The following is a 13,516-nucleotide window of genomic DNA, read 5'->3' on the forward strand; positions in this document are numbered from 1 at the left end:
ATTCAAGTTAAAAATGTTTTATTTGCAGAATTAATAGGTTTCTGCGTCAGTTTGCCGAAATAGCCGTCAATGCCGTGATGTCGGTGGCTGATCTTGAGCGTAAAGATGTGGACTTTGAATTGATTAAGGTTGAAGGTAAGGAAGGAGGAAAACTGGAAGACACTATGCTCGTTAAAGGTGTTGTTGTGGATAAAGATTTCAGCCATCCGCAGATGCCAAAGGTGAGATGATGCGTGATTGTTGTTAAACAGCATAATAAATTAACTCTGAGTGATGATGAGAAAACCCACTTGTAGAGAAATGTGTAAAAATGGCTGGTTTGGATTGAGAAAATTGTTTGTGATGGAGCAAACAACGTTTCAATATTCGAACTTGAAGATGACTGAAGAAGGTCGAAACGTTGTTCGCTACTTCATATAAAAAATTTCTCAACCCAAGCCAGCTGTTTTTACATATATAATAAATTACCTGTTTTTAAATAGGTATGCCTGAAGAAGTGTTAGTCATGTGGTACGGTGTTTGGTAAGAATTGGTGTACTTGGATCATAATGATCTAGTCATGACCTGCTAATTCATTTTGAATAATTTTTATCTGTGTTCTGTTTCTTTATTTTTCTTAACTATGTTGTTGGGCATCAAGGCTTGTTAAAATGTTTGATTTTCATCATGTAACGTTTTCATTGTTTGCCCAGTTTTAACTCTTCCTGAATGAGTCTTCCTATGGTTCTGGTCAAAGGCCATGTCATTGCATTTGTAGCCTTACATTTAAAATTTTATAGAACTACTATTTTGTGAATGTATGTTAATAAGTTTGGTATCAAACTGTAGTTTATAATTCAAATTTTAGTGTTATATGTCAGTTAAAAGTATTAAAAAAAAACAAAAAACTCTAAATATCAACTTTTGTTAGTCATGGTATGTTGAATATAGCTTTGGCTCATTATATGTTTGTGATGTCCACATACAGAATCTTAGGGTTGTTACAAATTAGATACTCAAATTAGTGAAATTGACAAGCTGGAATATAAAATAAGAACTTTGTCTTTTCTAGTTGGTAAGATATAACTATATTTTCTGATTCAAACATAATTGCCATGCTCACCTCTTACTTTTTGGGAACACATTTGTTTTTGATGCATGAATAACCATATGAAAACTTGGAACGTCCCCCACATGGTTTTCTGAGATATTAAGTATTTATGTGGAAACATTTCTAAGTGGTAAAACATTTATTGTGCTTGTATCATTTTTTTTTTTAGACCTAAATACAGTTTGGTTTCTAAGCCTGGTAAACTATAATGGAATTCTGTGGTATTGATATGGTATCTTTTAATTTTCTGTTATTTCATAATGCACATGTAAAACCTAAAACTTTTTGTTTTACATTATGTGCAAAATTCGATCAGGCTTAACAAATTGTGGCAAATATGTAAGTAGAAAAGATAACTGGTTTTTATAATTCTTTGTATACTGTTCTCTTTTGAGAAAAATGACTAAAATTTATTAACTTGTTTGTAAATAGTAATAATGTATATACTTGTATAATGTAAGTATTATAATCAAAATATGACCTATTTTATAAAATATTGGTTTACTACAACACAGCAAAGATGGGTCACTTTGTAAAGGCCAGTTATACACTATTGGATTTGGTAACCTGTGTGTGTTGTGTCATTCTACTTCTGTAATGTTATACAGACTGCTAATTGGTAGATTAAAATAATTTTTACATGTGTATTATGTTAGGAAACTTACACTACTTAAACTAAACATTTGTGATTTTGTGGTGTAATTTGTAGTAATTCTAGAACAAAAAAGTGACTTTTATTTATTTATTTTTTCATGGTGGTTATGGCCATGCTGTTCAACTGTTTAAATCCATACAGAGATTACAGTAGTGAAAATAAATGTTTTTCGAGAAAAAAAAAAGTTTAGTAATTATGTGGAGGATATTAGACAATTGTAGAGATTTGACAGTTTTCTGATGGATCAAAGTAGTTTTAATCTTCAAATCAAAATTACTTTGCATGTTGAACAGCCAACATTCAAAAATAAAAATGCAGAAACTAATAATAAATTTAAGTGTTAAAACTTAATTTAAACATCTGATGCTGTGTGTGCAAATGCTGTGTAATGCCTACTGATAATTAGCCAAATTTTGTAAAGATACATGTACAGTTTAAGTTACAATATAGTTGCTTTATGGTTACTTTGGAATCAACCTGTCATGTAGAAGGGCTAACCTGTTCTGTAATTTATAGAAATAACAAGTCTCATAGTGGGTTAAATAACTAAATATTTATGATGCCTACACAAGAATACAAAAACTATTTTTATAGTCTTTGGTTTTGTTTGGTTACAGGCTATCAAATAAAAAAAAAAATCAGAACTCTTGGCACATCTGTCTGTCCTCTTTCATAATTCATTAATAGTTTTTTCTTCCATTTAATTATATATTACCTATAACTACTAGGAAGTCAAGGTTTTCATCTGTCAAATGACATATGGCCTTATGTTCTAAACTGTTAAATGTCAGTTTCACTCAGAATAACAACTAGCTTAGGTGAATTTATAACAACTTTTGTCACATAGTTGTGCAGCCAGAAAAGTTTTGAGAAGTAAGGGAATTTGGTAACGTTTTGCTTGTTATTAATCTGTATTGGCTGGTGTATTTAAATACAAATTAAGTGCATTACTATCATTAGTATAAAAATTTAGGGTTAACACTCAACAATCAAGAGCAAGAAAAGTTTGGTCAAATACTATTTTTTTTTCCTGGTTTTCATATTTATTGTTAATGTATAATTATAAAAGTGACTAAATTGTGAAAATAGGGATCCTTTTTTGGATAGTCAAGATTAGAGTGGGTAAATTAAATAATAACTTATAATAAAAATGTTGCATGAGGCACATGTGGATAGCTCATGGGTAGTGTAATCTATGAGCATGACATGAGATTCATGTGCCCTGAGTGATTTACAACTTATTGTGACACTGATGGTAGTTAGACATGGTTCAAAGAGCAATAAAACAAATGTAGTTAATAAATACATACAGTAAAAATAAGTATATTTAAGGGTTAGTTAAGTTAATATAAGTTATAATATAATAAAAATAATTCACGATAAACAGGAGGCAATAAAACAGTAAAATATAATTATACATAGATGTATATTGTTATAAAGTTAGGGTTAATTGGGATAAATGAATGTAGTTTCATATTATAAGATGAAGTCATTCTAAAAGGAAAAAGTATAATTTAGATTCGTTTATGGTTACAAAACCAGTCATTGACTGATTCTGTTTTGAGGTAGGGTAGATTTCATTAAAAATTCTTCACTGAAAATAACTTTATGCAAAAGAGTTATATAATATTAATTGAATGTCTGTCAAGTTTTGTGAAGACTTACACACTGTATTGAAAGTTAAAGTATTAAATCTAAAGACAAAACGAGTACAAAGAGGTTATGTGGTCAGTCAAATCAACCAAGACTGTATTGAGAGAGTTTAAACTTGATGCTGCATACCTCATACAGGTACTGTTAGTATGTCTGTAGGTAGTACAACTTTTGGTTCACCCTTCATTAGTTCTGTAAGGAGAAAACTTTTAAATCCTAGTTTTAAACAATGTTTTAAAAGAATATAAACAATATTATTTGTTATTCATTCAGAAAATTTTCACTAACTATAAGATAGAAAACATATTTTATAAGCATTATTATTAGAATGTGTAAATGATTTTGAAATAACATTTTATTTTGTCAGTTGAGAACCATAAATGATGCATGTTATGTCTTACTCTGTTGTATTGCCAATGCAGCAAAAAATTAGTTTTAAAAGTAAAACTAAATGTAGCACAACTTTAGTAAAGCCTCGATTATAGTGGATTTGTTAAACTCCAATAATCTTTTTTTTTTCGTAAAGAGTAAGTAAAAGTTGTAATATCAGTGACAATTTTCTTAGCAAAAAAGTTAAATGGTAATCTAAAGTAATCCAGTTGTTCGAAGTAAGTGTAAGAAGTACTGTAAGTTTAGAATACATACTAAATATAGTAATACTTATTCCTTATGCTTCATGAAATACTGTAGGAACATGTTTTTAGATGTATCAAATCAGTATTGCCATTGCCCTAGTGATGGATAATAGTACTGTGTAATGCATTGTCAGTTTTAAAATACGTAATCAGTATAGTAAGAATTGAATGTTTTCATACTTTATTAAATTACTATTAGTTCACAATAGACTTGTCACTAACTTTTGGCAAAGCATGATGTCAAATGTTTAAGTTTCAGCTGGTTTCTTCACATAAATTTAGGCAATATATTGGGTTGAGGAATAATTCGTGAGCGTTTTTTCAAGTTAAAAATATATTCATAAATGAAATGCTTTCGCAAAATATTTCATGTCATTTGGTAGATAATTTTTTGCTCTAATAGATGGTGTGTTTGGTTTTCATATGTCTTTAATTTTTGCTTTCATTTTCAGCTCATTAAATGGAATGTCAAGTGGACAAAATTGAGCATTTTTGACACCATCTGCTTTTCGCATTTAATTTCTTGCAATTTCGTTTAAAACAATGCATACTATATACCTAGGTATTACATGAAATAAAGTATCATAATAAATGTTTTGGGTGTAATGTGTTCATGCATTGAAGTATTGTATAGTCTTGCATGTAATGCTTGAATGAAATTATTTAAAAACGCTCACGAATTATTCCTCAACCTAATATAATTATTTCTACAGAGTAATTTTCTGTTTAAAGTGTTAATTTACATATTCTTCCCCCTATTTTCTGTGATGTCTAATGACATATTTCACTCAGATATTAATTTAATACATAATATAAATTTTATGCATAGTTGAATTCCTGCCAAAGCTGTCAGTACTTGTGTTGGTCAGACACTATGCTATAACAACTTTGACCCAAAAATATGTTTGTAGACTCAAGCATTTAGTTTACGCATCTGGAGTCAATACAGATTGATCATAATAGTACATAACATGCATAATTTACTTTCAGTTTTACTTTGTAAATTAACTTTTATATATTATTAATATGTTCATTCTTTTTTATCTTCATGTTTAACTCTGGTGTCAGTTTGAAACACCTGTTGTGTGATTTATTTTATTGTATATTTAAAACAATTCTGAATGAAATGGTTTGAAGCTTCAGAATTATGTTTCATAAGTTATGCATCTTTTGCAAATAAAATATTTTTATATTTGCTATTTGTATGCATATGCAACTTTGAAATTTCAAAGATATTTCATTCAATATATTTTAGATTCAGATAAATATTTAACTTTGTCACAGATTTTAAAAGTCAATGTTTTGTGAAAGATAACTACATGTTATTGAATTACAATAAAAACATGTTTGCCAAACAAACATCATAAGGCAACTTTTTAAAAAGGTTAGTTGAAGGTTTAATATATGAAATGATCTTGAAACCTAATTTATATTTCTTTTGGGGGGGAAGGGGCTATCTTCTCTGCCCATCCAGGCAGCTACTTAAGCCAAATTAATAGGTTAAATTACTTAAAATAGTTAAGTACAGATTGATCTAACTGTACCTAATCTTGATTTTAAGAAAACTGGCATTTTTTGTACCATACTACATCAGAAGTTGTATGGAATGATAAAGCATTATTTATCCACAAACACCTTTTGTACTTATACCATCAAGCTAAGTTTTTGTGACGTCTGTACATAAAGCCTTACCAGCTACTGCAGTTCGAAAGAACATAAGTTTTTGTGATATGTTTAGATCTGTAGCCTTAAGACTTCTCAAAACTTGGATATAGGCAGTTACAAAACATTGTGATAACTGAAGTTGAGAAACAGTGATTTGTCACAGATTGGTAAATCTATACTTGTTTTAAAATTATAATGAGAAATTAGTGCTGTTTAATTCAAAACTTGTAACATTCTTTTTGAGATTACGAGAGCCATGTTATGCCCAGAAAAATTTCAGAACATTTGAAGGCTTAATGATTCTGTTGAAGGCATACAAGAAACATAAATGTGTAAAAGCAACTACAACTTTATTAAGCTTGAATGATATACTTAAATCACTGGTGCAGTTTCTTTGATGTGGACTGCATCCATCTACATGTGGAAAAGTTAACCTTATAATGAAGTTTTCAGTATGTTTAAGAATAATTTATAAAGTAACGGTGTCTCTTGTGTCCTGAAAATCTCACATAAGATGTACCAACTGTTTTATAATATATTCACCCTGATGAAGAGGTTTGTAATGATTTTAGTTAAGTTTAGAATGTTCACTGTACGTATACTTGTCATAAAATGTTTTTAGTATTTTTTAAACTACATCATTTACTTAGTCCCTTCCAGATGTTTAAGTATTATGAGTGTATTATGTTATTATTCCAACCATATTATGTTCATATAGTCATGATTGAGAGGGTATGTGTGGTAATATTTAAATTTCAGGCAAGTTTTCTTTGGCTTGCCTGTTATACTTAAAATGAATGATCACTTGGGAATATTTATTTCTGGATATTGTTATATGTCAAACAAACATCACTTTTAACTTTTTAAAAATATTTTCTGTTAAAATATTTGTCTTCAATTAAACCAAGATGGCTGATAAAACTTTTTTTAGCTCTAAATCTTCTCTTGGTGGATGTAAAGCTGTACAGTTATAGTTGACTTTTTAAGTTATTAACTAAAGCTCCTGCAACCAGTAGGCCAGAAAGTTATGATAAAATAATTTAAACTGCAGATTTTTTATATCGCCTTGTGAACCTGACTATGACTGAAGAAGGTCGAAATGTTGTTCGCTCTTCTATGTAAAATATTTTCTCAACCCAAACAAGCCATTTTTGCATATATATCGCCTTCCTGTTTAATTCATCCAGTTGTCTGACATTTAAAAATAGTGTTTCAGAACTGTCTTCTCTCAAATGTTGCTACCTAAACGATCTTCCATTCAATACCAGAATTCATCAGTTGAAACACTATTTATGTTAAGCAGTATAATGCTTTAAAATTTGTGGTTTAAATGCTAGGTGGCTACATATTACAAGCCAGTCGGTCATACTGGTTTTAATACATATTTTATGGCTATTTGGTTCTAATTATTTAAACCGTTTTTCTGATAATGTGCTTTGTGTTAGAAAAACATGGGTTCAAGAAATCAGTCTAACACAAAAATACAATACCATTTTACCCAAGCATTTTTTTAAGGTCCACCTTTTGAAAGTGCTTAGATCAGTAGTTCCCAACCAGGGTGCAATATAGCATTCCAGGGAGTGCGAGATAACATTTGTTTTGGCCACCTTCACCTTTATTCTTAAATAAATATTTACTGTGAGGGGTGCGAGAACATATTAAAATTTTTTAGGGGTGCGGGGCATAAAAAAGGTTGGGAACCACTGGCTTAGGTTATAGGGTATTGTAATTCTATCATAACGTGCTTTCAGGCTTCCTAAAAACCTAACACAGTTGTATTGTGTTGCATTGATAAAATTAACATCACATTTTTTGATTAAAAATATATTTTACTTGGTTATAAAAGTTGACTTTTAATCTCTAGGAACTGAGGAATGTTAGGTTAGCAATCCTCACTTGTCCATTTGAACCACCAAAACCCAAGACCAAACACAAGCTAGATATTACCTCAGTGGAAGATTATAGAGCTTTGAGAAAGTATGAACAAGAGAAATTTCAAGAGATGGTACAACAGGTAATGTTTTTATCTTTATAGCTCAATACATTTTAATCTGGTTGCACCTACATATGAAATCAATAAAAATATTGTACTTCTTAAGTTTGTTTTTCTTAACTGAAAAAAAAAATTAAATGTTTGAAGTACAACTATGGTATATTTCACAAAAGTTCTAATTGTTATTTCTGTCTCGTATGCAAATAACTTGTTTATCAGTATTTATTTGTTTTTTAAATTATCTTTTGTAACCATAATGATCCATGTTGTGTGTTATTTTTCTTTGTTGCTTCAAGTACTTTTTACAGTAGATCAAACTACTACTTATGACGGTGAGTTTTGAATATAGCTTTAGCTGAAAGTAGAAAACTGTTGGTTATAGCAACAGTGTATATAAAATTATTTTAGTAATAGCTTGAGTTGTTGGTGTATTAGCTGGTCAGAATTTGTGTATAGTGAACAAAGAGTCTGAACATGAAAGTTTGAAAACTGTAGTTTCTATTATAACAAGGTCAGTGTTAAACCACTCATCTTGGAATGCTCTCAACAGACTTTCCACCATACATGAATGTTAACTACAGAGACTACATATAAGCATTTTAGAGTCATAAACTTGTATAGGAACAACAACATAACATTCAACAAGTATTTGTTCTGATTGAATTGCTGTAATTCCAGCTTTTGTTTGCTCTCTCTCTGCATGAAAGAACTGTTTGCTTTCATGTTGTTTCTTGAAGTGTTTGAGACTTTAACATGTGTAACCATTGCCTCCAGTTTTCAGAAAAGAGTATTCTTGGTTAGCTTGTTTGGTTTTATATCCCATTTATTCTCCGGATGTTTTGCTGCAAGAACACTTGCTTTTCCAGAGTGATCTTGTTTGAATTTTGTTCCAGTTATATGATTATTAAAATATCATTCTTCAAAAACAGCTGTGACAAAATGCACTAGTCATAAATCACTCGTGGCAAGATTGCATTATAAAATAAGTGATTTGCTGCAAACGATATATATCGTGTGAATGTTTAGGATATTACATTACTTGAAACCCAGACAATGTATGGATTTAACTGTTTAATTTAAAACTACTACAGATAATTATAGGGAAGAATTTTCAGACGTGTGTGTTGCTAACTGCCAGAAGGTGAGAACATAACATGGACTGATTCTCAGTAAAGTGTTTTAATGATAAGAGAACAGCAGTATAGAAGATATTATATGTACTTCCTTTATTATTATTATTATTACTACATGTGTAGGTTAAAGACACTGGTGCAAACCTAGCTATCTGTCAGTGGGGTTTTGATGATGAAGCCAATCACTTGTTACTACAAAAGGAGTTGCCAGCTGTACGCTGGGTAGGAGGACCTGAAATTGAAGTAAGTCATAATCTATCTTTGTGATACACAATAAAAAAAATGTATTGAATCAAATTCCAACTTTTTCTACTACTGTGCTTTGAAGGATCTTACTACCTTTTTGCCAGGTTTTACAGGAGTGTATTAATTTTAACAGATGTCATGTATACAACTGTTAGTTTTTTTTAAATAAAAGTAGCATTATAAGGCACCAATTACATACAGCAACATTAGTATAGAAAGGTTTTGCGATATTGAGATTCTGTTTTATTATTTTACTTTGTGTGTGTAGAACTGATAGGAAAGTGCTAGTACTACTTTGTTCTATCTTCTCTATGTATATTTTGTTGGACTATAAGGTTGTAATTCTAATATATGAAAAAAAGAATGATGGTTTTAAAATGTCATAAACAATGAGATAATAAAATGGAATGATACTCGTGAATGCAAATTGAAATTTGTTAAATATAACCAGAATGTTGTGTCATAAAGAAGAAAATACTTCAGATTTTTAGATAATTGTATATTGTATTTTTTACAATAATTTTCATGGCTCTGGTGTTCATCCTTCAATTTTTTCTGTGTAGGTAGAAGATATTACCAATAATAAAAGTTATGTAGAAAATTTACTTGGATATAGAAATTATGTAATAAGAGAACTTTTATGTGTACAGGATATTTCTTTTCAACCACATTATTTCATGTAATTTATAAGATCAAATTACATTATTAAGTTTTCAGAAAGTCGGTCTCTTCTCTCCTCTCACATCACTTCTAAATTAGCACAGTTGAAATGTTCATATTTAGAATTGGTTGTTTTGGTGTATGTGTTATTAATATTTGTTTTGGATGAAGTAACTTAAAAAATCTATATTTGTAACTGACTGATTTTCTCCTGTAGAAACCATTATATCTTTTATTTTGGTAATGAAAATTTGTGCTTCTCATCTGTGTAAGTGAAACTTGTCAACCTACAAATAATTATTTGTATATTTGTTGTGTATTTCTTGCTCAAAGATGTGAAATTTGTGAAAACTATTAAATACAGCCTGCTGCACTTTTGTTTTATAAGTTTCAAGCTACTAATGATAAAAGAACATTACCGTGTGTAGCAATTAGTGAATAAACCACAGTAAATGGAACAAGTTGTCAGAAGTCTGATGTTAGAGGAACTAGTTTTGACACATTCGTATGCCCTCTTTTCAACATCACTTAAAACTTCCTGACCTCTTGTGTCCTTAACAGTATTTCAAGGTCAGGGTCACATTGGTATTTATTGACCAGTTTCTTTCCTGCCAGAAGAAAACCGAGGCCGAAGAGGACACGTGAATGTGTGAAACTAGTTTCTCTGGTGTCAAGCTTCTGACAATTCTGTTTACTGCAGTTTTATCACCTACTAAAAGTATCAAAATTATAAATTTATTATCTAGAATCATAAATTATTTTATACTCATAAGAACTATCTTGTTAGGACTTTCGCTTGATTGTATTCCTTGAACTGTTTAATTATATTAAGGTTTTATGTTTTTGGTTTACTAAATAAAGGTAACAAATTAATTTTGTTATTTTCAATATTAAACTGACTTTGACAGTACATTTGTTGGCTGTACAAAAACATTTGCTTGCAACTTGAAATTTAAAAGGCTAAAGGTGGACTTTGCCTTGTCATGGACTTAAAGATTAGTTGAGGAACTTTTTGAAACTGCTTTATATAATTTTAAAATGAGTACAGAAATGGTATTTTTTCTTACTTTATCTTATTTTTGAAAGTTACGTGTTTCCTTTTTTTAATGATGTGAGCATACTTTATTGAAACATTTTAGTGGGCCAGCATATGGTATCATGAGGTCTGTGATTATATATTAGTGCCAATAAACTTTTATGAAACTTAAGGTCAACAGTTACAGGTGTTCATGAGGAAGATTATAGGAAATTATCATGTGTTTTTAATTGTATCTTGATTTGATGAATAATAATACATATCTTGTTAGCTTATTGCTATTGCCACTGGTGGTAGAATTGTTCCTCGGTTCAGTGAGCTAACTCCTGAAAAACTTGGTAAAGCAGGCCTTGTGAAAGAGCTGTCTTTTGGAACAACCAAGGATCGAATGTTGGCAATTGAAGAATGCCACAATTCTAGAGCTGTCACAATCTTTATTAGAGGAGGAAACAAAATGGTAAGTTGTGTAAGAGGTATGTGAAAATAGATCTAAAGAAAGAGGGTTATGTTGGATAGAATAGGGTTAAAATTCACATAGATATTCAATATATCTATTAAAATATTTACTTAATACTGCTCCATGCCAAGTAAGTATCACTATGAATAATTTTTCAGTAAACCTTGCTGGAAATACTTTAAATATTATGGAGAGATTCAATGAACAACTATAATGTAGTATTTTCATGAAATTGTTTTTGTTTGATATAGTTTCTGTAGTTTCTCCTGATGTTTATCTTGTCAATTTGTTCAAGTGTTTAAGGGGGGAAAATGAATTTTCTGATATTTCATTCAAATAAACCCATTTTAAGAACTTAATTTCAAAGATTAAGAGAACTGCTTTTATAGACTCTTCTAAAATTTGGTTTTCATGGGTCAAAACCCTTGGTGATATCAGTTTGAAAGTTTTGAGTATTTATTGGTCCAATTTTCTTTAGATTTCCATGCCTAAACTCTTAAATTACCATTTATACACATTAAAGTTTAATAAGTGGTTCAAAGTATACTTGAAGTGTAAGTGAATTGTGAATACGTAATCAACCTAATGACAAATGGATATAGTGTATAATTATCCATTTGTCCAAATGTGCATGTTATAATTATTTTGTAGAGATAAACTCAATTTAATTGAGCATCAAACTATTGTTTATAATTCAAACACTTGTGCTCTTAAGTTTTCATTTCAGTAAATTCTGTTTTTGAATACCCTGAATCCTGTGACAAATCTAGCATGCTGATATTCTCCCTTTTAAATTTTGTGCCTTTCAACTAATAAGAAACAAACTAGATATTTAGAGGCTGGAAAATAAAAATTCCTATCTTCCTGATTGGTTGAAACAAATTTGTTTATCTTGCATAACAAATAAAACTAAATTCTTTTCACTGTCTTCTCACATTTCTTTAATTTTTGAGATTAAAGGTTGTAGTTTACAATAAGATTTTGAAGTATTCAGTTTAAAGGTGGTGTCCTGGCAATAATGAAATCTTTAACTATTTATAGGCTAGTTAGAAAGCGAGATAAATTATAATAGTGTTAGGACACTATTCTAGTGTCTGAATTATTTTTGGATAATTACTGTAATAAAGAAAACACTAGCCTTACTAAACTGCAAGAAAATCTCAAAGCTAGGGTAAATTAAGTGCTAAATTTCTAAACTTTTAAACATTAATTTTTTATGTACACTTTTAAATAAAAGTAACTAATAGGTAAAGGTTAAAAACATTAGGGAAGAAACATTTAGTTTTCCATGGCCACTCATTCATGAAAATCATACAAGTTCTTTGACACTGTGATGTAACTGGGAACTTTATTTACTGTAAGCTTTCAGCTGTTCTTCTGGGTGATACATTAGTTGTCATGGTACTAAAGACAGTTTATTGTATAAGAATAGAGCAACAAAACTGAAAGGAATCGTATATTTTCTAAATATTAGAAACCAGACATTTTTAATGTAGGTAATTTTGTTTGTTACAGTCTGCAGACATTCTAGAAAAATTGTATTTTATTTTATATTTTCAGTTTTTCACTTTACATAGATGGATTTGTAAAGTTAATGTAAGGGAAAATAAGAGATGAAATGTAAAATTTTACTGAAAAGAAAAGTAAGATTCTAAAGGTTATGCAAGTGAAATATAAGAATGTAAAAGTTATTTTATTTGTAGCTTCGAAAAATCACCTTTCACACAGGTTAATTTGGTAAAGGCTTAATAAATTTACAGACAAATCACTTGTAAGAAATACTTTACTAAATGATCTGATCTTGTATATAACAGTATATGCTTAATATGTTCAAAGATGTGCATTTTTGTGGTTATGTTTTGAAGATTGATCAGGCTCATAACCTGCCTATATTTCTAAACTTTATTACCAGTGTATGTGAAACAGCTTGGCATCAATACAGTTTGTAATTCATGTTTTTATATTATCAAAGTTAAACCTTAATTGCAGAAGGATATATTTAAATGAATTTTCAGCTTCAGAGCTTTTCCCTTCAGTATATTAAACCAGTTTGAAAATGCACAGTAGATATTGACTAACTAGATTATGAAATGTTAGCACAGTAGATGTTTACAAACTAGATTGTGAAATGTTAGCTCATATTAATACATTCCTCCCATATTTTCTCTTAAGAAATGTAATTCTTTTTAATATTGCTGCTGGTATCTTTATAACCAATAGAAAGAAAATATATTAAACTACATAAACCAGATGACTGTCTGTTTTCATGGCTGAAACTCATAGTTAACTAGTG

The 13,516-nt window shown here is 29.7% G+C and overlaps 1 protein-coding gene across 1 annotated transcript in view; it reads left to right on the forward strand.

Annotated features, from left to right (window-relative positions):
• The window catches only part of CCT5 (chaperonin containing TCP1 subunit 5), a 31,159-nt gene that overhangs the window by 12,219 nt on the left and 5,424 nt on the right, over positions 1–13,516 (forward strand). The window contains exons 5-8 of the mRNA XM_076480881.1: positions 29–221; positions 7,563–7,712; positions 8,948–9,067; positions 11,038–11,223. Of these exons, the coding sequence (XP_076336996.1) occupies positions 29–221; positions 7,563–7,712; positions 8,948–9,067; positions 11,038–11,223 (649 nt within the window). The remainder of the gene's footprint in view (positions 1–28; positions 222–7,562; positions 7,713–8,947; positions 9,068–11,037; positions 11,224–13,516) is intronic.

Source organism: Tachypleus tridentatus, chromosome 2 (assembly GCF_004210375.1).
Source record: "Tachypleus tridentatus isolate NWPU-2018 chromosome 2, ASM421037v1, whole genome shotgun sequence".
NCBI classification, from domain to species: Eukaryota; Metazoa; Arthropoda; class Merostomata; order Xiphosura; family Limulidae; genus Tachypleus; species Tachypleus tridentatus.